General features: G+C 41.2%; 3 protein-coding genes across 3 annotated transcripts; all 3 read right to left on the reverse strand.

Annotated features, from left to right (window-relative positions):
* Nucleotides 1-6,518: 6,518 nt before the first annotated feature.
* Nucleotides 6,519-7,463, reverse strand: LOC125899508 (olfactory receptor 1M1-like). Its single transcript, XM_049593902.1, has one exon. The coding sequence runs from the start codon at nucleotides 7,461-7,463 to the stop codon at nucleotides 6,519-6,521; it is 945 nt and encodes a 314-aa protein (XP_049449859.1).
* Nucleotides 7,464-15,355: 7,892 nt separating this feature from the next.
* On the reverse strand, nucleotides 15,356-16,282 carry LOC125899807 (olfactory receptor 6N2-like). The gene has a single exon (XM_049594370.1). The coding sequence runs from the start codon at nucleotides 16,280-16,282 to the stop codon at nucleotides 15,356-15,358; it is 927 nt and encodes a 308-aa protein (XP_049450327.1).
* A 5,740-nt stretch (nucleotides 16,283-22,022) lies between these two features.
* On the reverse strand, nucleotides 22,023-22,949 carry LOC125899806 (olfactory receptor 6N2-like). Its single transcript, XM_049594368.1, has one exon. The coding sequence runs from the start codon at nucleotides 22,947-22,949 to the stop codon at nucleotides 22,023-22,025; it is 927 nt and encodes a 308-aa protein (XP_049450325.1).
* Between the last annotated feature and the right edge of the window lie 3,599 nt (nucleotides 22,950-26,548).

The raw sequence follows: 26,548 nt of genomic DNA on the forward strand, positions 1-26,548 counted from the left end.
GTCTGCACAACAGCACAGCTGAAGGAAGTGATGGAAGGAAAGAAGGACAGTAACAAAATGGTTTAATTTCAGATAAAAACAGGAGGAGATGTGAAAATGTTCAGAGTGAAAATTCTGAAAACCAACAGCACAAACAACAAAAGCCTGTGTTCATGTATGCTCCATAGGCTACATGTCCCTGATATTCATCCATCACAAATTTCAGTGGAACATATTTCATGCATTTAAAAAAGATAAACTTAAATTAACACAATAAGACAAATATCAGAATAACATGAACTAAATACATGACTGGACTAACATCTTTCATCCCACTACTTCAGTGTTCTCAGGAGCATTTGAGGTGCAGACAGTTGATCAATGCTCACATGCAACCTTCAACGTCTGCATGCCAATTTCCAGAACTTCATCACAAAATCAATAGCAATTCAATCACTTAATAATGCTGTGGATGAGTTTTAAGTCTTAAATTTCAACACCACTTGTGTGCTCTGTGACAGCTGTGAAAACCATCAGACAAGCAAATACACAGCGAGGATTAAAGTCATACAATCATTAAGAAAAGAGTCTGTGTCAGTTCATATGAAACAAGATCAGAGAGACATGAAGCATCCTCCCTTGACCCCATCGAAACTGACGCAGCCGCTGATCATTTGTACTGTTTTGCAGCTGCTCTGAGATCAGCCACTCCACTTGGAGGAGCTACTGTTTCAGCATACTTTCAGCTAGAGACTTCATTCAAACTTTAAAGCTCCCCTGTGGAGTTTTGCTCATTTGCGCCATCTGCCGTGTTTTTCCGAGTACTGCAACAATAACAGTCAGCATGCGCCATCTGATGACGTCGGCAATATGAGTGACGCTCCCGCACCGCACACCGACTTTTTTCCTTCTTCTGAACGTCGCAGAGGTTGGGGAGGACCAGCGAGACCAGCTCCAGAGGCTTCGGAAGCTTTTCTGGGCCGTTTCTTTGGGTTTTCAGACATCTTTCAGTAGCTCCTCTGCTAGCCTCGTCGTCTACGACATTTCCAACTGTGCATGCGCTCTTTGAACTCCACGTCAAATGCGTCATTTCCTGTGCGACAGCGCGGGAATGTCGCTCCTGAGAGGCAATAGTGCTTCTAAACAAACCGGAGACTGTTGTGTGGTGGAGATGCGTTCAATGATCATCCTAATAACTCGTTTGGCAGTGGCTAATGTAACGGACATTGGTTTATATGTAAAAACTCCACAGGGCAGCTTTAAACGGGTCCCAACAACTTCAGCTATTCCACTATAATTCAGCTATTTGATATCTTCTACTGTTTTTGAGTTTTCACAGTTTTAGTTTTATGCTTTTTTGGACATTTTCTGCGTTTGAATGGGTCTCTATGGTGATTTCTCAGTCATTTTTAAGTTTATCCACACAAATGTTATGTTGTTAAATGTTTGTGTTCAGCAGTTCCTTGGGGTGCTCGCAGTCAACAGATTTTAGCAATAGAACCTTAGACTTTGGTCCTGCACTGTGTTTTTCAAGCAGTGGTTCTGGGCTCTAACCAGTGTTCTGATCATGACTCAGCTCTTTCAAACAGACACACTCACAGGTGCAACTGCAAATCACCATGGCAACAGTGCGCATGTTTATAAACATCCTTTATCAGGCTTCTCTGCTTATCAGCACGTGATTCTGATTGGCTGATCAGACTTCCTTCACTTCCTGCCTGTTTCTGTAATACTTAAGTAACAAGCAACTACAGCTACAGGACATTTCTGCTATTACTTTTCATATTTATACTTTTTTTCAGTTTTTTGCCCAATGTATTTTTATGGAGAAAATCTTTAAATCCTCTTCAACCCACTCCACTTTGAAATACTACTGCTTCTGCATACTTTCAGCTACATTTAGTCTTCAAACAGGTCACAAGAACTTCAGCTGTTAAGCATTCATCCAGCTCTTTGATATCTTTTACTGTTTTAATATAATTGCAGTTCAAGTTTTATGTTTTTTTTCAGACATTTTCTGAGTTTATAATGGCTGTGTTTTGCGCTGCTTACAGTGGGTGACATCACTGATGTGGGGAATCGTGGGTGTAACCCGCCCTGGAGCCACATCAAATCCACCAATAGAAACTCCATCAGCGTAGGCCCCGCCCATTAAGTGCAGTTGAACTTGCAAGTAAAACTTTAACTTGCAAGCAAAGAGGACTGATCTGCAAGCAAAACTTTTTAACTCGAAGGCAAAGAGGACTGATTTATAAGCAAAATGATCACACGTTTTTACTTTCAAACTTGATTTTTGATTGCAGTTCAAAAAATATGTTCTCAAAACAGTTTTATATGATTGCAACAAAAAGACACACAAATACCTCCATAGGTTCCTAGTCAGCTTCAACAGAAAGACTGTTGAGGATGAGATGAGGATGGTGAGTTGGCAGTGCTCCACCATTTTAGGGGATGTGAATGGAAACATTTAAATTTTATTTACAATGCCCAATATCACAAATAACAATTTGACTCAGGGGGCTTCACAATATACGGCATCCCTCTGTCGTTGGACAGTAACAATAACAATGATCATAGAAATATGAATGACAGTAATAGTAGTATATGGTAGTATAGAAAAACAGAGAGAGAGAAGGAGCCCTGGCTGCACCTCAAGATCCTGTCCATGAAAATCACAAACAGGATCGATGACAAGGGTCAGCCTTAGCGGAAGCCAACACCCACTGAGAACGTGTTTGGCTTTACACCAAGTATGTGGACACAGCTCTCACTTTGGTCACACAGGGACCAGATGGCTCGTAGTAGCGAGCCCAGTACCCCGTACACCCGCAGTACCACCCACAAGACCCCCAAGGGACGTGGTCGTAAGTCTTCTCCAAGTCCACAAAGCACATGGAGACTGGATGGGCAAACTCCCACGACCCCTCCAGCAGCCTCGCAAGAGTAAAGAGCTGGTCCACTGTTCCACGGCCAGGATGGAATCCGCATTGCTCCTCCTGAATCCAAGGATCGACAGTCGGTCGGAGCCTCCTTTCCAGCACCCTGGAGTAAACTTTACTCGGGTGGCTGAGCAGTGTGATACAAGAATAGTTGGAGCACACCCTCCGGTCCTCTTTTTTTAAAAAGGGGACCACCACCCCGGTCTACCACTCTGCAGGCACTGTACCTGACCTCCACGCAACATTGAAAAGGCGTGTCAGCCAAGACAGCCCAACAGTGTCCAGAGCCTTCAGCATCTCAGGGTGAATCTCATCCACACCTGGTGCCTTGTTGCTGATGACTGGATATGGGCAAGAGTTCCCCTGAGCCTTCAGGCTCTGCTGATAGGGTATGGGCAAGAGTTCCCCTGAGCCTTAAGGCTCTGCCTCATTCACGGTGGACGTGATGGTCAGGTTCAGGAGCTCCTCGAAGTGCTCCTTCCTCCGCTCGACAGTGTCTCCAGTTCGGGTCAGCAGTTCTCCTTCTCTGCTGAGCACAGCCTGAGACAAGCCCTGCTTCCCCTTCCTAAGGTGTCTAACAGTCTGCCAGAACTTTCTTGAGGCCAACCGAAAGTCCTTCTTCATAGAATCCTGAACTCCTCCCACACCCAAGTTGTTGCTTCAGCGACCGCCACAGCTGCAGCCCTTCAGGCCAACCACTACCTGTCTGCTGCTTCAGGAGACCCCTGGGCCAGCCAGGCCCGAAAGGCCTCCCTGGTGTCCACCAGCGAGTTCTTCGGTTGCCACCACGACAGGCACAGACAACCTTCTGACCACAGCTCCTAGCACCTGCCTACACAATGGAGGCTTTGAACATGGATCACTCAGACTCCATGGATGCACAAGAAATTCTTCCGGAGGTGGGAGATAAAGACCCCACGGACAGGGGCCTCAGCCAGTTTCAGCCAGTTTCCAGCTCACCCTCACTACACGTTTGGGTTTACCAGGTCTGTCTGGCAGCTTCCCCTGCCATCTGATCCAACTCAACACCAGGTGGTGATCAGTTGACAGCTCTGCTTCTCTCTTCACCTAAGTGTCCAAGACACATGGCCGCAGATCTGATGATACAACCACAAGGTTGATCATCGATCTTTGGCCAAGGGTGTTCTGGTACCAGGTGCACTTATGAACTTCCCTGTGCTCAAACATGGTATTCGTTATGGTCAGTCCATGATTCGCACAGGCAGGCCATTCCTCCCACTTACCCATTTCCGGGTTTCTCTGTCATTGCCCATATGAACATTGAAGTCCCCCAGGAGAACTATGGAATTCTCAGCCTGCACCCCTTGCAGGACACCACCAAGAGACTCCAAGAAGGCCAGGTACTCTGCACTGCTGTTCGGTGCGTATGCACAAACAACAGTCAAAGACCCTCTCTTTGTGACCCGCAGTTAAATCAAGGCGACCCTCTCGTTTTTCCGGGAGAACCCCAACACAGCGGCGCTCATCCGGTGGCTTGTGAGTATCCACACCCGTGCCTCTCACCCTGAGCAACCCCGGAGAAAGTGAGAGTCCAGCCCCTCTCCAGGAGTTTGGTTCCCAAACCAGTGCTGTGCATGGAGGTGAGCCCAGCTATATCTAGTCAGTACCGCTCCACCTCCTGCATCAGCTCCGGCTCCTTCCCCACCAGCGAGGTGACATTCCACATTCCCAAAGCCAGTCCACGATGACAGAAATCAGCCTGCCTGGGGCCCCGCCCATGCCTGCCACCTGGCACACAATGCACGTGACCCTGATGTCTATCCCTGCGGGTGGTGGGCCCCCAGAGTGATGGCTACATGTTACCTCTTTGGGCTGAGCCCGACCGGGCCCCATGGCCTAAGGCCTGGCCACCAGACACTTGCTGGCAAGCCCCTCCCCGGGACCGGGAGACCCTTCCAGGGGCTATTAGGCCCAGACAACAAAGTTCCCAGGTTCACAGGGACATGCAAACCCCTCCACCATGTTAAGGTGGCGATAAGAATAAGTAGTTGAAAATGTATGGATAGTTTATGTAACAAGCTACAGGCTTTACAGGCCCAAAAGTCTGCAAAGAAAACAGAGTGGGTTTTCTGACAGAATTGCTGCTACATAACATCAAGATCACAATTACAATCAGGATGATTAACCTCAAAGACTAGAACTCGTACAAGTTACTCTATGAAGCACTTATGTTATGGCAACACCCTTAGCTGCAACATTCCTGTGCCCATGGGCCAGGGTCAGGCCCCCAAATATGATGCTCAGCCTTGCTTCCAGTTTTCCAGTGGTCACTTGCAATATTGCAGTAAAAAAAAGTCCCCTTGGGCCCCAAAAACCAGTTTCCCCATAGACCACTATTATAAAACATATGTCTGTTGATCTGTTGACAGGACACCTCAAACTGAAAACAAGGTCAGTTATGACTCTCTCTGTTATGAATTTTTAATGCAGGGAGGTTTTATGTTTGTAAGAGCCAAGAAAAGCGATTTTAAAATGTGTGACGTCATCACAATGTAAAGTCTATGAGCTCAGAGGGAGAAACACAACAATGCACATTCAGTGGGTCACATACACCTGAAGTAAACCCGCAAACTATAAACTTTTTCAGGCGTATGCTCTAAGTGAGTGATTCCACTGGACTGAATGGCGTGATCTTGGGGTCTGGTATCGAGATATTATTATACATCTATGGCCAGGGTGAAAGCTGGAGGCTAGCAGGTCTGATGCTCGCTGACTGGAATACAGAGGTGGCTGGAGTGAAGTTAAAATTCTCTGCTAATGCAGACAGCAACTTCACCAGCCAAGGCTTGGAAGACATGTTGGTATGCCAATGCAAAAAGCGTTCTAAAGAAAACCATAGTTGCTGCCAGGGCTGTGATGCAGGCAATCACTTTTATTGTCTTCAGTGAGGGAAATGCACACAAGATGCATAGTGAGGGGTTTGAGGTGGGTAGTGGACATTCAAAGTGGACAGGACTGTTACGCTGACAGCAGGGGTCACATCCTGAATCCTGCGAATGGTTGGGTTTATGCAAAAAAGCACATTGGTTTAGGTTAGGGAAAAAATATGGTTTGAGTTTGCAGAAACGTAAGTGGTAGTGTTATTGTAATTACAAAGGGCAACTAGTTCACAACACAAAAAATAATTAAAACACAAAATAAAGACAGACTAACAGACTAAGTTAAAAACACTGTGAGACATTCAGCATCCAAACTGCCACAAAACACCCCTAAAATCCTGAAACACCTACAATATGTCAGAAAAAGCAGCACATGGTCTAACCAGCATTTACATTTAATGTTTGAGAAATATATTACATTTGAGACAAAAATCAATCCACAATGTGAGTGTTGGAGATTTCTTTTTTTATTTTAGCCTGTGCAACTGTGAGTTGAACCATGCATTTACAACTTGTGCAATGTTAATATCATAGTTATGGTTCAGGATTATCTATTTACGATTACATTTATTCTATTCATAGGTCTCCTTAAAATGAATGTGATAGCAAACATAACCCAAGGATGAATATACTGAGCATATTCCAGAAGCATGTTTTGTACTTTAAAGCTTTATTGTTTGCTTTACGTGCATATTGAGTTTTACATTTTGGCAGCAGGACTTTTCTTAAAAAATCTAAAAATCACTCCTTTTATTTGAGGCAGACTCAGGCCGTAAACTAGAGGGTTATTGATGGGTGGAATGGTTAAATACTCTAAAGACAAAACAACTGTCAACACTGGATTCATTTTATCAGCCTCAATTCGCCTCAATGACATGTCACAGAATATAGATAGAGTATAGTTAATTAATGTCACTATGTGAGGAAGGCACGTTTGTGCAGCCTTTCCTCTGATTTCAGATGAGCTTCTCCTGCAGACGAGCAGAATGCGCAGGTAAGTGTACAGGATGTAGAATAGGGGGATGAAGATGGTTGACATCGTAACAAGCTGACCTGCTATGTTGTTCACAGTTGTGTCCATGCAAGAGAGCTGCACCACCGGCCAGTTTGAACAGAAAAGCTTGTGCAGTTTATTTCCACACAACGGTAATCGAACAGTAAGATAGAGACAAAACCCACATGCAAGTGCAGGGTAGAACACGGCAAAGACCAAAAGATGTTGCACCATCCTTAACGTCATTTTACTGTGATAGTGTAAGGGCTGGCAAATAGCCACAAATCTGTCATAGGCCATGACACCGAGGATGGTAAACTCAAATGCTGCATAGGTGGAAATAACATACATCTGAATGAAACACAATGGACGTGAGATCAAATGAGTGTCAGACAGAATGTCCATCAGAAACCTGGGGAAGAAGCCAGCTGAGCCATACAGAGAGTTAAAAGACAGACTGCAGATGAAAATGAACATGGGCTGATGCAGGGACTTGTGTAGGCAGACTGTGACAACAATGACAATGTTAGCAGAGATTATAGTCATGTAGACCAACAGACACAGACTGAAGAACAGATATCTGAAGGGCCCATAGTCTGCAAACAGAGTGAGCTGAAAGTATAAAGGATTCAGGCTGCTGTTGCTCTCCATGTCTGCACAACAACAGAGCTGGATGAAGAGAAGTGAGAGTGATGGAGGGAAAGACGGAGGGTGAAAAACAGACTGAGGTGCAGTAAATGAGATTAAATTGTCTGAAGCAAACAATCTTATTTTACCACACACTTTAATCAGACATAAAACACACATGCATGCATGTAAGTTGCTTAAGATACTCATAACAGCCGTACCTGACAATATTCAGTTTACCTTGAAAGATTCAAGTAACTAGAAGTAATTTTTGAAAAATAAGACTGGGTGGAAAAACTTCATTCCCACATTTACTACATGCACCACCGAGCTGACATTTCTGTTTGAGTGCATTCAGTGATATAAACAGTATTACATACAGTCACTCGGGCTCCTGTTGCTCCTCATATCTGCATTATGGAGTTAAAATAAAAGATGGATTCAAAGAACAAACAGGAGAGAGTGAAAGAAGATAAAGTAAAAGAAAGGAGAATTTAAATAAAGGCTAAAACTGGCCCAAGACAACATTCAGTACAATTACATTTTAGTAAGTAAGTAAAATAAGAATCACGTTTTCCTTACCTGTTGTACTTATATAGAAATGTGTGCACAAATCCATTCATCCAAATATAAATGTACCACCTGCAGAACCAGCTAATAAACATGTTAATTATTGAATTATCATCCTACATCATTACTTGTCACAGCTTGTATATGATAAACAGATCAAAGTCAACTGTTTTCCCATAGCATGGGGAAAGCTTAAATACAATTTCACAAATAAACTGATGATGTAATGTTGGTATAATAGCAGTAAAATGTTACATCTTTATGCTTGTATTGAGATTAGGTAGTCCTACAGCATGATGATCCTTTATGTGCATTACCAGTAAAGCAGACAATTTAGATATCTACTGAAAAGATCCTCAGTCTGTTGTGTTTCCTATAATAGTTTAAAAACTACAATCATCAGCCAACAAAATATTAAGTTTTAAGGTTCAACACAGGTATTTGTAATAATAAAACTTTCACAAAACAACACATGATCAGCTCGATAAAAAAGAGGTTTGACAGATGAAGTGTCTCACATCTAATGCTCCAGACAGAAGTGGCAGTGGAAACTTTATCTCTGCCTGCTGCTAGGATGCAAGCAGCAGTAAATCCGAAGGGATTTTTTGTAGCATTTCAGTCATCTGTTCACATCACAATGGCAAAGTCTCTTCAGACAACTTTCAAACCACTGATATTTTCCTCTCGTATCTATTATATCAATAGAGAAAGTGCACAATAATTAACAACACTATTAAATTTTTTGCGCCGGCGATTGCCTTGGTCGGAGGTATTATGTTTCCGGGTGTTTTATCTGTCCATTCATCCCTCCTATTGTCATGAACGTGATATCTCAAAAACGCCTCAAGGGAATTTCTTAGAATTTGGCAAAAACATCCACTTGAACTCAAAGATGAACTGATTAGATTTCGGTGGTCATAGGTCAAAGGTCAAGCTCACTGTGACCTTGGGGCCGTCTCATTTCATGTGAACACTATATCTCAAGAACACCTTGAGGGAATTTCTTCAAATTTGGCCCAAACGTCGACTTGGACTCAGCAATTAACTGATTAGAATTTGGTGGTCAGAGGTTACATCACAAAACAAGATTTTTTAGCTTTGACAAAATTTCACACAAATGTCTAACATGACAAAATGATTAATTATATATCTAAAAGGTCAAATGCCAACTTCTCTGTGAGGAGAAGAGGCGACATTTGGTCAGATACTGAATTGGTAGCACTAACCGTGGGTGTCCACCTTGAAACTGTGCTGATTGTATAGATCATCTGTGCTGCCAGGGTAAAGAGGTGTTTGAAGCACCCATGTTTTCACAGACATGGATGTAAACTGTAACTGCAACCTGACCGGTTCTTTGAAGCATACAACTATGAGGTGGTGATTCCAGTTTCTTTCTGCACTAACTTGGGATATACTGGTGCTTGGTTTTTGTTTGTTTGTTTTGGGGTTTTTTTTACCAAAGACCCAGTGGCAGTTCTAGCCCAAATGGCACCCCCCCATGGTGCCGACAGTTTGTTACCTGACATAATTATTGTTATGGACACTGTGTAACATGCAGCTCACACAGCAGCACAGCACAGCACTGAACATACAGTCAGTTACCTGTGTTGTGTTCAGGCGTTGTCACATAGATTACAAATTCCAGCACTTGCCACTCCTGCCGCCTCCCCCACACTTCGTGACAAAGTGCCGCCCATTCAGCCCATATCAGGATCTGCTACTGCAAAGACCCCTGTTCTTTGCCAGTAACTGACCTATGTCTAAGCCCCGCCCTCAAACGCGATGAGCCAATCACAGTGCATATAGCCATTCCCATACACTCAGACATTCTCTGCCTGGACGTTCATTGAAATGCATTACAGAAAGTCAGTTCTGTTTGGTTTTATGAGCTTTTTCAGAAATTTGAAGTTTAAAAATGGTCAAACGGTGTGCATGGGGTACATGCAACTCTGACACAAAGTATCCTGAGAGGCTGGGCGACGGGGTGTATTTTTTATCCTTTCTTAAACAACATCTCAACCGAGAAAAGTGTCTCCTTTGGATAAAGTTGTGTGGTAACGTTAGACCACAACATCAACTCAACGTGAAAAGATTAACAATGATGTCTACATCTGTTCTAAGGTAAGTCAACATTGTGTTTGAGGCAACATATTGTCACTTTGCTGGAAAGAAATCTAAAGTTATCTTTAACATCTCTAGCTAACGTTAGCTAAAGTTAGCCTAACGTTAGCTCCTAGCTGCGTTGTTCATCATGTCACCTTGTTTGCTGGGAGTTCATTAGCCTATTTTGTTCTAGTTTTGTACTTTGGTGATCGTACATCATTGTTAGCTGTTGTCCAAAGGGCTCTAGTTAAGCTAACGTTAACTACCTTACCTAACTTCATTAACTTCTCTGTAATGGCAGAGATAACAAAGGTTGGCAAACGTTATGCTGAATGATTCCGTGTAAATACTGTAGCACCAAACTAACGGAGAGACACTCTTGGTAAAGATGGTAAAAAGGCCGTTATCCTTTTCTCATATTCTGAGCCAAAAACCTTAACTTCAGTGGCACTTTAACTTGTTGTCTTTGATGGTGACGGCAACCAGATGCGGTTCACAAGCGTACACTGTGACCTGTAAATTTTGGCTTGTAATTTAAGCTTTTCATCGACCTTCTCAACAATAAAATGATGAATATATCCCTCCAATGCGTAGTTTAGGCCCTTTTGGTTAGTTTGTCCGAGTGAGTGGAGGGGGGCACGGCTTAGCCATAAGTCAATTTGGCATTTTATCCCTCCTACACATTGTTTCCATCAGTTTCCATAATCCATGCAAAAAGACATATTTTGTAAATGTTATATTGGTCAACTTGGACCTGGAGCTGATCTTACCATCACAACATTGGGCCCTGCAATTTGAGTTGAAATTCTGAGGAGGCTACTGGAGTGATCCTGGGGCATGGACTAAGCTGTTGTTCCCTCAAGTGGTCTGAAAGTATTTTCCTGTAGTATAGTGCCTGTACGTCTTAAATAGCTGCAACTTCCTTCTTTTCAAAAAATGATTCTAAAGAGTGATCACATTGACTGTTGCTTAGAATTTATTGCAAAACAAAGTGAGAAAACAAGATGAAGTCATTTTAGTGCCCTTATATTTTGCAGGTTTCATTCATTTGCGGTGGTTAAGGCTGAGATCAATGACAGTATCTGCTTCCTTGTACCCTCACCAACTGTTGAGGGTGCCCACTTGCATGCACAGATGTAGAAAAATCAATAATTTATGTGAATAGAAATAAACTTAAATGACACTCCTACACACCGGCCCCTAATTGCTCTCTATAGAATCAATTTTTTTTTAAATTAATTACAAAAAAGGAGCCACTAAATAAATGACAAACCAATGCATTCCGAAAAAAAGAAAAAAACGATAACAAATTTACACATTACATCTCTTATTGATGTCTGTGATCTTCAGAAGGAGGACCTGTCATTCCTCAGTCTCTAGGATGTGGACAGCTTGAATATAGGCTTTCAATGACTAAAGTCTTAGGCTCAATCCAATTTCTTCGTTTTACCTGCTCCCTCATTTTCCTGTGCCTTGTTGCCACCCCAGCCCTAATCCTAACCCTAACCCTAAGTGGTTGAAATCTTCTCCTATGAAATGATTTCAAGACCCTAATACATCATCAGAAATGTCATTATCATCAATGATGTTTATGTAGCACACATGACTATAAAAATAATGGTATCATCACAGTACCATTTATATGATAGAGATGGAAAAGCATGGACGCTCATGATTCATTCACAACTTAAGTTTAAATCCATCAAAAAAAGTCATCAAATAAAAAAGAACACCCCTGATTAGCAAGACACTATTCTCCGTAACGTTTGCAGCCTACAGAGCCTGGGATTAAACCCAGGGCTCCACTGAGCAGACAAGACCTCTTGCATCAGGCTTGGTCTCCAGTATTCTGGCTAATAAACATGACACCCAAAGAGAGGTGAGGTCAACCACCAGGACAATGTCTCCAATGTTAAAGTTCTTCCTCACTTTTATCCATGTCTGCATTTCTTGGAGCAGAACCATGAATGCAGGAGTCAGTCAATTAAATTGGGCCAAAACAGTGCAACTCAGTGTTGGTAAAAGAAAGAAGTCAAGTAGGATTCTTTCCTGAGTCAAATCTGCAATCTTCTGCTCAATTCTTTTGCCTTGCATATGTTGCCGCCAAGATGTTTGTTGCACCCTGGGGTTTAAACAGTTCTGTTGACCCGCCATGAAGGACGTCAAAAGACTCTGTTACTGCCCGACCTATGTGTGCCAAACACACATAGTCTTTAACATGTGCAGGTGGCACCAGGAAACAATGGTAATGAAATCAGGTAATAATGTCATATGCACAGGAGAAGTTGATTAAAACTATCAGATGAGGTAAACATTTCTGTGCAGCTCAGAAGCACAGGGACAATTGCAACATCAAGCAAAATTACCATATTCTGTATATTATGTGCTCTTCAGACCACACATTGAAGTTTATAAACTGTATCATTACAAAAAACCCCTTGCAAAATAAAGTTACAGAATTTTTTATTAGCACTCAAACCAGTTGGCACTGTGACCTGACAAGCAGGCAGAACCCAAGCTAAAAGTAGGAAAATACTGACAGTTGTTTTGGTCATGATATTTGGATACTTGTCATAGGCTATGGTTGCCAACAGTAAAAACTCTGCACCACCAAAAGACTAAAGTGCAACACACACCGCCGCCATACGCCACACGTCAAAACGCCCGCCTCCATTATATTCTATGAACAAACCCACACTGGCGCCGGCGTAATGCTCTGCTTCAGCCCACTGCTCTATTTCCAGCGCAGCCGGCGCTGCGAGTAAAGCCTTTTCATTTGCAGCTTTCAAAGGGGTATCTGGATGCTTAACGTTTTTAAGTTTTTAAAATTTTTAATAAGACGATTTTGATAAGAAACTTAACCGTGAAATCCAAGTTGTTGTTGCTTCAAGGTTTTTCCTCTTCTTCTTCCGTTACTAGCAGTTGGCAACCATTGGCAACTAGTGTAGGTACAGCCATCTAGCGGGCTGGGGTGGGAAATACATGGTTGATGGTACTGCTGCGCGCCGCTGCCAATGTGTGTTGCACTTAACTTATATGTAACTGAGAGAGCCATGCAGAATATGATATGATCTGTTTTTCAGATAAAAAGTCAATTAAACACTTTGAGTTGACAGGTTTTTGTGAACCCAGATAAGGTACACAATAGTAGAATTATTGCATATCATTAGAATATATGCTGTGAAAATGATAACAAAACACGTGCACTTGTCCACCTCGACATGCCCACCAAGAGTTATATATGTTACATTTAATTCATCATCCATTAAGATTCTCAAAGAGGCAGATACACAAGGAAATGATTGTGGAAAGAACACTGTTCTTCCAATAACAGGCTTATAATGAACCCATAACAATTCAGAAAAAATACCCAATATCAACCTTATTTTTCCTATACCTGAATTTCATGTGTTGACTTTGAGAGTGGAATGTTGGAATTTTTTCTCTGTTTAGATAGATAGTATAACGTATCATTCTTGTCTCTTTTTTCTTCAAAGTTATATGTCTGTCAGTTGTGTAAACATAACACCACATTTAAAGATGCTAGATGTTTAAAAGTCATGTTAACTGTTATAGAAGTTCAGTGTGATCGAACATGATTTTAATCAGAAACACTGATGACATGACCCCAAAATCTCAGTGGAAGTTCTGGCCCTGTGATGGCTGTGTTAAACAGTTCATTTGTAACAACAGTTAACAACATTGATATTCCCTGAATTGCACACAAAACACACGATAAAGGATAAAGGAAAACAAAGACGGAGTAACCTGTTACTGTAAATTAACCTTTTGTTTGTTGTATGTGTGTATGTGCATGTGTGAGTGTGTGATATTGAAACAATTATTTTAGGGGAACTGCCCATTGGTTCGACAGCCCATTGGTTCGACATCTCATTGTTCCGACCATATTAAACTCATTGTTCCGAAGTCCATTCCGAAATCATCATGATGCCCTGTGGTTAAGGTCTGGTTAGGTTTAGGCACAAAAACCACTTGGTTAGGGTCAGGAAAAGATCATGGCGTGGATTAAAAGGAAAAAGTAAGTGACAAACACATAAGCCGTGAGCCTGCTCTGCCTCAAGCCGGTCGCAGCGCACCATACGCCCGCCGCGAGCCATTCAGCACCGCGGACAGTTGGACTAATGGGATGTCGAACCAATGGGCTGTTGAACCAATGACATGGACCCTTATTTTAGAGCAACAAATTCAGAATGAAACTTGTGATCACATAACAGAATGAAAATACTATGTTCTAAAATTCATTGATCAGTCGTTACATTTTCAAGGCTGATGTTTGCTTTACTGTGTATAAGTCATACTAACAAATTCTGACATTGCACTCCACCCCCATTTTGTAGCGAAAACGCCTAAAATGACATACCCAAATTAAAATGACTGTAGCCTCTGAACCGCTCTGACTACATGCATGCATGAGGTCTTGCCAGAAAGAAAACTCCCCGAAGTTTCTTTTGAAAGTGTCAGAAACACTCTAGGTGATACAGAGACAGAGTAATGGGCCTCTGAAGTCAGTAAAAAGTTGAAGATTTTGCCTAAAATAAAATAAAAAATGTATTATAGGATGAATAACTGTCTGTGGCTTCATCTGAGCAGGTAAATGACACTGTGGGGCTGTAGGCACACTGTCAATGAACATTTGTTTCAAATTTGAAGAAGATTCTGCTTCAAAACAGTACTATCAGTGTTCAAACAACACAGCCAGCTTCAAACATTGTACCTTTTTGAAATCAGGTATGATTATGATAGCTGATGTTGTTTATGACACAGAAACACCATAAAATATCACCAAATAAAGCCATATGAAACGTGAAAGTTATGATCCCACTTTCTAGGCGATATATCTCAGCCAAAAATAGTGTTAGGAGTGAGACTCTTACCTTTTATAAAAGATTTAAGTCCCTACTTGTGCACCGCATAAGATCATGAGTAATCCTGTAACTTTTCCCATCGAAAAACGGTATGACATGACTTGTCACCACTCATCGCAATTTTGGACTTTGTGTGTTTAGGCTGCTCTGGTGCGAAATCCATAAGAAATAAAAGAAAAACGACGTCATTTTTGAAAAATCGAGAGCTCCCTGAATCCGGCAATACCGAGGGCGAGGACGTCAGCGTCTGGACGGAGTTAGAGAGGTTAAACAAAACCAAATGATCACAGTGAGTCACTTATCCTTGATTAATCCATGATTACAGTTAAAAATAAGACACTAATGAATGTTTATGCATTACTTCATTTTGGCTTGACAGAACAACCTCTTAAGGTGTTTGGAAATTTCTTTCATCTTTACTCCGTACATGATTGGATTAAATAGAGGGTGATACAAAACAATTTGTAAAGTCATTATTAGATGAACAATTTCTGGAAAAACAGGTTCCAGTCCAACTATAATGACATCATAAACACACAAACAGGAAAGGTTTACCAAAACGATCAAGTGCGGTAAACAAGTCTGTGCAGCCTTTTTTCTGACTTCTCTACCATTCTGATAAGTTATTAGGAATATCCTAGTGTATGTAAAAAGTATGAAAAGCACAGGGACAAGTGCAACATTAACCAGTATAATCATATCTCGTACAAAACGTGCTTTTGAGATCACACATTGAAGTTTATAAACTGTGTTGTTACAAAAAACTCCTTTTAAAATAAAGTTACAAAGTTTTTCATTAGCACTCAAACCAGCTGGCACTGCCATCTGGCAAGCAGGCAGAACCCAAGCTAAAACCAGGAAAATACTGACAGTTGTTTTGGTCATGATAGTTGGATATTTCAGAGGTTTACATATTGAAACATATCTGTCATAAGCCATGACTGCCAGCAGTAAGAACTCTGAACCACCTAGAGAGTAGAATACATGAAACTGAAAGAGACACGCAGAATATGATATGATCTGTTTTTCAGATAAAAAGTCAATCAAAAGCTTTGGGTAGACAGCAGTGCTGAAAAGGACAGAGTTCAGTAACAAAGCTGCAATGAAAATGTACATAGGCTCATGAAGGTTTTTGTGAACCCAGATAAGGTACACAATAGTGGAATTACTGCATATTATTAGAATATATACTATGAACATAATCACAAAATACACATATCTGTACTTGTCCACTTCGACATGCCCACCAAAAGTTATATATGTTACATTGAACTCATCATCCATTAAGGTTGTTAAAAAACTGAACAGACAGATTATACACAAGGAAATAACTGTGAAAAGAGCTGTTACTGAATAAACATGTAACCTTGACTGGAGAGTCTTTTTTCAATTACCTGACTTGAAAACACACTGAGAGAGTTTTCATCTCCAGAATTCACTGTGAAGTGTTTGAGTCTGTGGAACATTCTTTTGTTTATCATATTGCTTTGCTCTCCATGGATCTCATTAAAACTCTTCAGCAAGAACAATTAAACTTGTAAATTGTAAACGATTTCATCACACTTTCCTCATCAGTCTTTGGAGGCCTGAACTCTAAAGGAAGGAGACCCAAAGGACAAGAGGTTGAAAATGTAACTGCAAAGCCTCTGGCTAGTTGGACGTCTGGATCCAGACATGTCTACGTGTTCAAGCTCAATCAACCTGTCAAGCTGATACTGGCTACTGCCACAGCTGGCACTGAAGGCTGAGCCCAAGTAAGCCTTCTTCCTCTGGCAGTTCTGTGCGATGCACTTTGGTGTCTGCAATACCTGCCTGTTCTCATTCCGAAGATGTCAAATACCGCCACTTTGTCAATGATTCAATGTCAGACACAGATGTCAAAAGCCACCTTTTGCGATGGTATGATATGCTGCTGGGCACCATTAGTTTGTAACACAATCAGAAAGAACCTTTCACTGTATTATGATATACAGTTGGTCGGCTGGATGGCATCTGTCACAGCAGTATGATATGCAGACGGATGGCACTTGCTGTATGATACGCTGGAGGATGGTAGAAATGCTACCATAACAAGGTAATAGAAGGAGCTTGAAAGCCCTTATGGGGTCGGTGGGACGGGTCCAACAACCCTGGACTTTCACTTGTTTTTTTGTTTATAAATCAACCTAAACACTCAAGAAGTGGTAACTGACAATTCACTACCAAAGGCCACACCAGTAAGATAAAGATTTTGAATGATTTATTGCATATGATGGATTATGGGATGAAGGGTCAAATGGATGAGGGATGAGGGATGGAGGGTTGAGGGATGAGGGATGAAGGGTTGAGGGATGAAGGGTTGAGGGATGTGGGACGAAGGGATGAGGGATGGAGGGTAGCTGGCGAGCACGGTGATGAATGTGTTGAGTCAAAGGCAGGAACACAGGATAGAGCCCCAAAGAGAGCTTCAAGAGTGCATGGGAGTTTGGAATCATATTGCATATGTGTGATGTTTACTAATGACAACAGCGCCCAGGAATTTTAATGTGGTCAAGAATTTTCTGCCGATAAATGGTTACAGTGGCTCCATGCGAAGAGACAACCCAAGTAAACAGTCGAAAGGTTGGAGGCTGGTGCTAATTGTCAGAATTTCTGGAATTAATAACGGAAGGATAAACGAATGAGAGAACGGGATAAACATGGGGCAGGAGGTTGTCCATTAATGCTTGTCTGGAACGGATATACAAGGGTCTGGGAGGAGGAAATGGTTACGACTGTTGCAAACATGGGAGAGAATCTGGTGGCCAGCGGTGGAGGCTGCATTGATTTACTTCTCAGGAGTGAGAAAGACAGAGAGTTGGAAGTATAAAGTTGTGTTAGATAAACTGGGACAAAGTGGAGGGTTGTAGATGCTTTGGGGCAAATTCAGAGCACTGCGGGAAGTGACCAGACACAGAGGCTGCATTGATTTACTTCTCGGGGGGTGAGAATGAGAGACAGTCGGAAGTATGAGGTTGTGTTACAAAAACGATGATGCGAGAGAGTGAAAATGAGAGAGTTGAAAATATGAAGTTGCATTAGAAAAAACTGGGACTAGAGGATCGATCCGGAGTTGGAGAGTTTGTGGGGCAGGTGGAATGGAGGAGCTGGCCAACGCTTGCGGCTCTGCCTGAAAGTTTGTCTGTAGTCCGACTGCTGCAGGAATTATATGACTCAAGAATAATCGCCTTCGGGTGGATTTTGTCTGGATCAGGAGGATTGTTCTGCAGCTCTGGATCCGTGGTGAGTTGATTAATTGATACAATAAAAACTAGAGTTTGTATTAATTTTAGATTGAGGTAAGCCTGTGGTTACACGTGAAGTGCACATCGGTCGATGTGAGAAATGTGTCGAAGGGAAAGAGAATGCATCAGGTGTGCTTAAATACTTTTGGACAGAAATGGGATGTGTTTGAGGCGTGGTCTTTGTTCCCGAACCTAGTTATAAAACTGCATTAATAATATGATGAAACAACTATATAAAAAGCCATGTCCTGCACAGTTGAAACAAGACTGGGAGCTGAAAGTTGATCTGGGGAGGCAGCTGAAGTTCCCAGAAACTCGCCACAACATTGCTAAGGCCAGACATAGTGCTGACCTCTGAAGCCTCCAAGCAGGTCATCCTCTTGAAACTCACCATGACTTGGGAGGACCACATCGAGGAGGCCAAGGAGAGGAAGAGGGCCAAGTATACCGAGCTGGTGGAGGAATGCCGAAGCAATGGGTGGCGAGCAAGGTGTGAGCCCATCGAGGTGGGATGCAGAGGGTTCGTGGGCCAGTCCCTCTGTAGGGTCTACAAGATGCTGGGCGTCACAAGGGCCAGTAGGAGAAGAGCCATCAAGTTGGCCACTGATGCAGCAGAGGTGGCATTAAGGTGACTGTGGATCAGGAGAGTCGTGGGTGGGGTAGAGCTACCTGGACACAAGTCGGGGCTTGATCAACCCTGGCTGGGGCGCCTGGGAGAGGGTGTCTGATTGTTGAAAGACCCAAAACACCCAGTGACCCCAGGTTATATCACTGAAGATGTGTCAAGGAGCACCAAGTTGGTGTATGTTAAAGAAAAGGATTAAACAGGCTGTTCAAGATAAATAGAGTTTGCTACTGGTTGCTGGAGCCACAGATGATAACTATATAAGACACCATGCTCCAGTGGACAGCCCAGTGTATCACAGAATGTTGTTCTGGGACATTTACTTTGGGTGATCTGGCAAAACACATGATGCCTGAGTATTTTGATCCAACTCATTGCACTGTAGTGGCCAGGACACCACTAAGTTGCCTGGATGGACAGAGCAATTTAAGTATTTTAAAGCTCTTCTCCCTTGGATAATGAGGCTCTCTTCCGAGGTCAAAGGAATCACAAAGACACAGTGGAGAGGTCCTTCGGCAGACTCAAGGGCAGGTTTTGGTGTCTACTCAATTAGAGCCAAAGCCACATTAATGTTGCAAGCAAATTCATCTTTTCCTATTATTTTCCTAACATTTTTTAGGAACTGCATAAAAAATATTTTGATAAGAAAGAAGTGTATATGGAGGGAATGGAAAGGATGGAGAAGGTGATGATGCCACAGCACAGTAAAATCAGAGGGTCTGGATTAGGGATTCAGGGGGAAGCAGAGAGATGGGGCCTGGATGATGAAGATCAGTAAGGTAGACAAGCTCAGGCAGATGGCCGTGGTCCTGGACAGAAGCAGAGCAGGAGACCTCAGGTGAATGGAACAGATATTAAACAGTGGCAGGGATTATGCTGACCACAGGGCAGGGCAGATAAAGGAAGTTGGTCAGGAGGACGAACAGAGGATGGGGCAAATGGATGGAGTTGCTAAAGAGGGAGCACAGAAGGAAGGGACTAAGGTGGTGAGTCTTTGGTTTCTCAGGATTATGAGGATTCATCCATCCTTTCACGTCTCCAAGATTTAACCAATTAAAGGTCTCATTGGAACCCTCACCACCCCCCAGTTTGTTGATGGAGAGACCATCTTTACTGTCATGTGCCTTCTGGGGATTTATTCCTAGGATGGGGACTCTAAAACCTGGTCACTGGGAAGGGTTACAAACCTGATTATATTCTGGATTAGTTCTTGAGTGATGACTTCCATCGCAGTTATCCTAACCATCCTGTATTTCTCACTGACAGGTCTCATGAGAGATGAAGAGACACAAGTATGGATATGCAAACAGATGTTTAAGGGCGTTTCTACATTTATTTATGGCTAACTGTGGGTGTGGAAATGAGGGTTCTACACATGGGCCGAGCACCACAATGATCAACATTTATAAAACAGAATCAGGTCCAATCAAGGTTTTAATAATCTGATGAAAAAAAGGGTATGCATATTTTATTTTTGTTGTACTTGTGCAATGACAATAAAGATCAAACTATAAAGTCTTCATATGGAATATGGTGGATTTGTAATTGAATTGTAAAATGACCACAAAATAGTCAGGGCATAAGGTGACATTTTTCATCACTATCACACCACTACTAACACCTTCTTGGCTAAATTATTGGAACTTGTCATATACTTGTATTGTCTGACAGTTCTTTAAATAATGCAGCCAGGCTAAAAATGTTGAAGAAACATATACATATGGGTTGACTTCACGCCACTGGCAATGAGAAGATTTTATATTTGGCGCTGAGATTTTGCTGGTCATTTTCATGACAAGTGTTGCATGTGTGGGTGCTCATATTACTGTGCTTTTTTTTTTTTTTTTTTTTGTAAAGATATTTTTTGGGCCATTTTGCCTTTAATGGACAGGACAGGTAAGTGTGAAGGGGAGAGAGAGAGAGGATGACATGCAGCAAAAGGCCACAGGCTGGATTCGAACCCGGGCCGCTGCGGCAACAGCCTTGTACATGGGGCGCCTGCTCTATCCACTAAGCCAACAACGCCCCAATATTACTGTGCTTTAAATCCTTTATCAGCCTGAGGGCAGACACAGATCAAAGAGTTGAGCCGTTTTGGCCATGTTTGGCTGAAGAATATCAAATATAACATACATACTGTGTATATTCATTAGACTTCTAAAGATTTATTAAAAGTCTTCTACCACTTATTGGATATTTATTCCAAATCCTCAGATTATCAAATTAGCTTGCATCAGGCTGTCAGACTCTCTGTTTCCTTCAGTGTCATGGCTCTTCTGTAGGCCAGTGGTTTCCATGGTGTGTCTGTTTCCATGTTTGTGTTTTCTGCAGCTTCACAGTGCAGATGAACCTCACAGGGGACCATACATACATGCTAATGTAATCATTATTTTAATTTTGTTTTGTTTCAGATGGCACAAATTTACAATAACAACCTGTTCATTAACAAAATCTGCTCATGTAAATGAACATGTTACTGGGATGATTTTGATGTATTTCTAAACAAAAACAGAATAAAGGAAAACATAAGGATTTCATCAACACAGGAATATGTTCTTGTGTTAAACGCTGTTAAAACTTCACAAATTAACCCATAAAAAAGAGCATTTTATAATGTTAACATAATTAATACTTAAAATAGCCATCTTCAATTTATAACCATGAACCATAAACTCATTTAATAAACCCAACCATAAACTCATTTAAGAAACCCAGAGACATTAATACACTAAATCACTATAAATGGCATATATGCTTGTGAGACAGTGCTTTTGTGGTGTAATTCATTCAAGAACCAGTCTCTGTTTTTCCACCATATAAAGTTTTGCTTGATTTGCATATATCCTTCAGTGTAAATTAAAAAAAAAAATTGTGTACGAACTAATCATGGTTTCTAAGCTTTCAGACAATGTCAGAAAACATTATTTAGGTGAAACAGTTTAAATGACAGAAATTGCCATCTGAAGAGGAAACCTTGATCACTTGATTAGCAAAAAGGGGTGATTTTAATAACAGTAAATTGATGAGTGATGACAAATTAAAGTTGGCAATATTCTTTTCTGTGCATTCATCGTAGAGATGATTTAAAACCTACGTAAATTATCCTCAATTCTGAAATTACATAAGTGTTAATACATCAGACAATTTTGGCTTGAAAGAACAACGTCTTGAGGTGTTTAGAAATTTCTTTCATCTTTAGCCCATACATGATTGGATTAAAAAGAGGGTGATACATTATGATTTGGAGAGACATTATCAACCTTACAGTTTTGGAAAAGTCAGATTCCATCTGAGCCCTAATGACATCATATGCACACAGACAGGAGAAGTTGATTAAAACTATCAGATGAGGTAAACATGTCTGTGCAGCTTTCTGTCTGACTGCTTGACTACTTCGATAGGTTATTAGAAGTATTCGGGTGTATGTAAAAAGGATGAAAAGCACAGGGACAAGTGCAATATTAAGCAAAATTACCATATCATGTATAATTTGTACTCTTGAGATCACACACTGAAGTTTATAAACTGTGTTGTTACAAAAAACTCCTTGTAAAATAAAGCCACAGATTTTTTTATTGGCACTCAAACCAGCTGGCACTGCAACCTGGCAAGCAGGCAGAACCCAAGCTAAAACCAGGAAAATACTGACAGTTGTTTTGGTCATGATAGTTGGATATTTCAGAGGTTTACATATTGAAACATACCTGTCATAAGACATGGCTGCCAACAGTAAGAACTCTGAACCACCTAAAGAGTAAAACATGTGAAACTGAAAGAGACACGCAGAATATGATATGATCTGTTTTTCAGATAAAAAGTCAATCAAAAGCTTTGGGTAGACAGCAGTGCTGAAAAGGACAGAGTTCATTAACAAAGCTGCAATGAATATGTACATAGGCTCATGAAGGTTTTTGTGAACCCAGATAAGGTACACAATAGTGGAATTACTGCATATTATTAGAACATATACTATGAACATAGTCACAAAATAAACATATCTGTACCTGTCCACTTCGACATGCCCACCAAGAGTTATATATGTTACATTGAATTGATCATCCATTAAGCTTGTTAAACAACTCAACAGACAGATTATACACAAGGAAATAGCTGTGAAAAGAGCCGTCACTGAATAAAAATGTAACCTTGACTGGAGAGTCTTTTTCATTTACCTGACCTGAAAACACACTTAGAGAGTATTCATCTACAGAATTCACAGAGTGAAGTGTTTGCATCTGTGGAATGTTCATTTTTAAAAGATTGTTTAACCCTCTACGGATCTCATTAAAACTCTTCAGCAAGACCAACTTACTTGTAAACAACTTCATCAAACTCTGGAGGCCTGAACTCTAGAGGAAGGAGACCTAGAGGTGGAAAACGAAATTGCAAAGCCTCTGCTTAATTAGTCAAATGTTTGGCAGGACAATATGGCCATGTTTACATGAAAACAATCCGCTGAAAACGGAATTGTTTCTCATTTTCATTTTGAAATAAGTTCCGCGTTCAGACGACAATGTTTTGATAATTGCTGTGCACACGGATCTGCAAAAATGACCAAAAACGCTGCAGTATACATGCCAGGCCAGTAGTTGGCGGTCTGACCTCACAATGAAACAATACCCGCCTGTGCACATGCGCTTCCCTCTACAGAGCGGTGATGTATAAACAAACAAAATGGCAACTGCACAAACATTTGTCTGGATGGACGACGAGATGGAGTTGCTACGGTAAATCTACACTTTGCTGGAGAAGCGTTGATAAATTCAGCAGGGTGAGCAGCACAAACAGAGCTCGGGAGTCCGCCATTGTTGTGATGGTCGACTTTCTCGCGCACGCCTAGTGACTGGAACCGTAATGCGCGTGTGTGAAAAGTCTTCGTTTTCAGAGGAACTGCATATTGCAAGTTTACATAACAACGGAGATGGTGCTGTTTCCAAAAAATGCACTCTGGAACCTGTTTTCAAAACATTGTGTTTACAGGCACCCAAAACGCTGCTGTCATGTAAACGATCAGCCACAACGGAACTAAAGTTCACCGTTTTCAGTTGAAATCATTGTCGTATAAACAGGACCTATATGTGCTTCAGGAGACCCAAAGCTGGGAAAAGGACATTGACCTCAGCGGGGGTTACAACAACAGAGCAGAAAATTAAAGTCACCAAATGGTGAAATGGTCTTGTAAAAGTGTATGAGAGGGGATTACTTAAAATGCAATTATTTCTTAAATTATTTTCTAAATGCTTCAAAAACAGGAGCTCTGCATTTGTGTAAATTATATTTTGCTGGCAGAATAAATTTGTTTTACAAGATATTCAACATGTCAGTATTTGTGGACATGTTCCCAGTTTCAGGCCCTGTTTAGACGATAACGGTTTCTCTAAAAACGGAAAAGTCTGTCCTTTGCGTTTTAAAAAAGTTCTGCGTTTATATGACGACGTTATTGAAACGATCTCTGTTCATACAGAGCCGCAAAATCTACTGGAAATGTTGTAGTATGCACACCAGGCCAATGGGTGGCAGCGTAAATTTGCAAAGCAACACCACGGCATGATGCCATGCGCCTGCGCTGAAGCGCCTTCCTCTACAACACGGTGATTACAAACCAAAACAAACAAGACACAATGGCGAAAGCATGCACAGATAACTTTGTCTGGATGGATGACGAGGTGGAGTTGCTACAGTAACAGATCTACACTTCACTTGAAATCAACAGGGTGAGCAGCATAAACAGAGCTCGGCATTGTTGTTCTGACGGTCGGCTTGCCTAGTGACTGGAACCGTAATGCGCATGTGCGAAAAGTCTCCGTTTTCAGAGGAACTGCATGTTGTACTCTGGAACCCATTTTCGAATCGCTGCGTTTTCAGGCACCCAAAACACCACTGTCGTGTAAACGATCGGCCAACGTGCAACTAAAGTTTACCATTTTCAGTTGAAATCGTTGTCGTATATGGGTCAATGACGTAGAAGGATTTTCAACAGGCCAATTTCAAAATAGAAAAAATAAGAATATCTCATGCAATTGTTCAAACATGAAGAATGTTTTGTACCCATAAATTCATATGAATTTAAATAAAACAAACATTTAATCAAACATTTCATAAACACGTTTTTAATAAAACAAATAGGCTATTTAATCAAACATTTCATGAACACTTTAATAAAACAAACATTTAGTCAAACATTTAATCAAGCTTAACAAACATTTAAGCAAACTTAAGTTACTTTTAATCAAATCTAATCATCAAGCTGATGATTTGGAATGTCCGCGTGAATGTCCCCCTTTGCTTAAATTTTTCACTTAGGCCTACTCTTTGTCTTGCCCTTAACCTCTCCTCATTCTTTCTGAACTTATCTTTTTCTTTCTTCATCTCTGCTAGCTGGTTCCTCAGAAGTAAGACCTGCTTTTTCAGCTGACACTTCTCTTCCTGCAGTTTTTTGCAACGCGTCTCAGCTGAAGATTGTATTGTATGATTGTATTGTTGTAAGATTGTATTCCTTCTCTGATCTCTGTCTGGTGTGGAGGACACTGGTGGAATAAAATCCTCATTCAGAGCTATGGGGTCTACCACAGCTTGACCTGCATTTTCTGGCTGCTCTTGTGGCTGCTCTTGTGCTACATTTACATCAACCAGAACTGCTGGGATGTCCTCCATAGATGGTGGTGTGATGTCTAAGACAGCATTTGCCATCGTTTTCCTTTCTCTGTGGCACAGGATGCAGCCTTCCATTTCTCTTTTTCTTTTTCTCTCTCTCTGGCAGCTCACTTGACTTCACATATAGAATCTTTGCCTGTTGTTTTCTTCTCTGGTAGCTGAAAAAGTAACATGATAGCATCATGCCATTTGGTGCTGGAGTCAGTTTTATTTTGGACTAATGATGACAGCAGATGAACATGTTAACAAAAAATGAATTTATCTCAGGAAATTAAACACACAAGGGCAATTTACACTTCATGTTGCTTTATTTATAGTTTTCATTTGTCAGATACCTTTGTCTTCTCCTTGAAAGGTACTCTGCTCTTGCTGCAGGGTCAGAATTAATACAGTTTTGACTTTGCTTGACAGCGGCATCTGGTAAAAATAGATTAAAAGTTATAAATAAGTAATAAATTAGTAATAAATGTATAATTACCAAAGTTAGATTACATGCTCTAAATTATTATTTTTTCATTTTTCTCGTATTGTACACAAATTAAGCAAACCATTGTTTCTGAAATACCAGGAAAAAAATACTCAATTTGCAAAAAAATATTACAAATAGCACCAAAATAAAGTATATTACTTATAGAAATCATCAATTGAATATAAAAGCACATAAATGGCCAATTTAGGACATACATCTATCATGGAAAGCTCTCGGCAATGGTTGCACCACATGACGTTTGGTCGCCCCACATGACATTTTCAAGTTAAATCAAAGTTAAGAGGCTAAGAATTAGCCACCTAAACAAAACAAGCTAGCTACCCACAAAAGGTTACTGTTTAATTTATAATCAAAATCTGTATTTGTAGAAAAAACGTAATATTCATTGTTTTTTTAAGGTCATACCGCATGATGTCCAAATATGGAAACTACATACCAACTGTTAAAAGGGTCCTTTTTTCCAAAGTTGCGAGAGAGTAACAAACCTGTTAGCTGCTCCCATTGGTCCTTGACCATCT

This window comes from Epinephelus fuscoguttatus, linkage group LG13, assembly GCF_011397635.1.
Source record: "Epinephelus fuscoguttatus linkage group LG13, E.fuscoguttatus.final_Chr_v1".
NCBI classification, from domain to species: Eukaryota; Metazoa; Chordata; class Actinopteri; order Perciformes; family Serranidae; genus Epinephelus; species Epinephelus fuscoguttatus.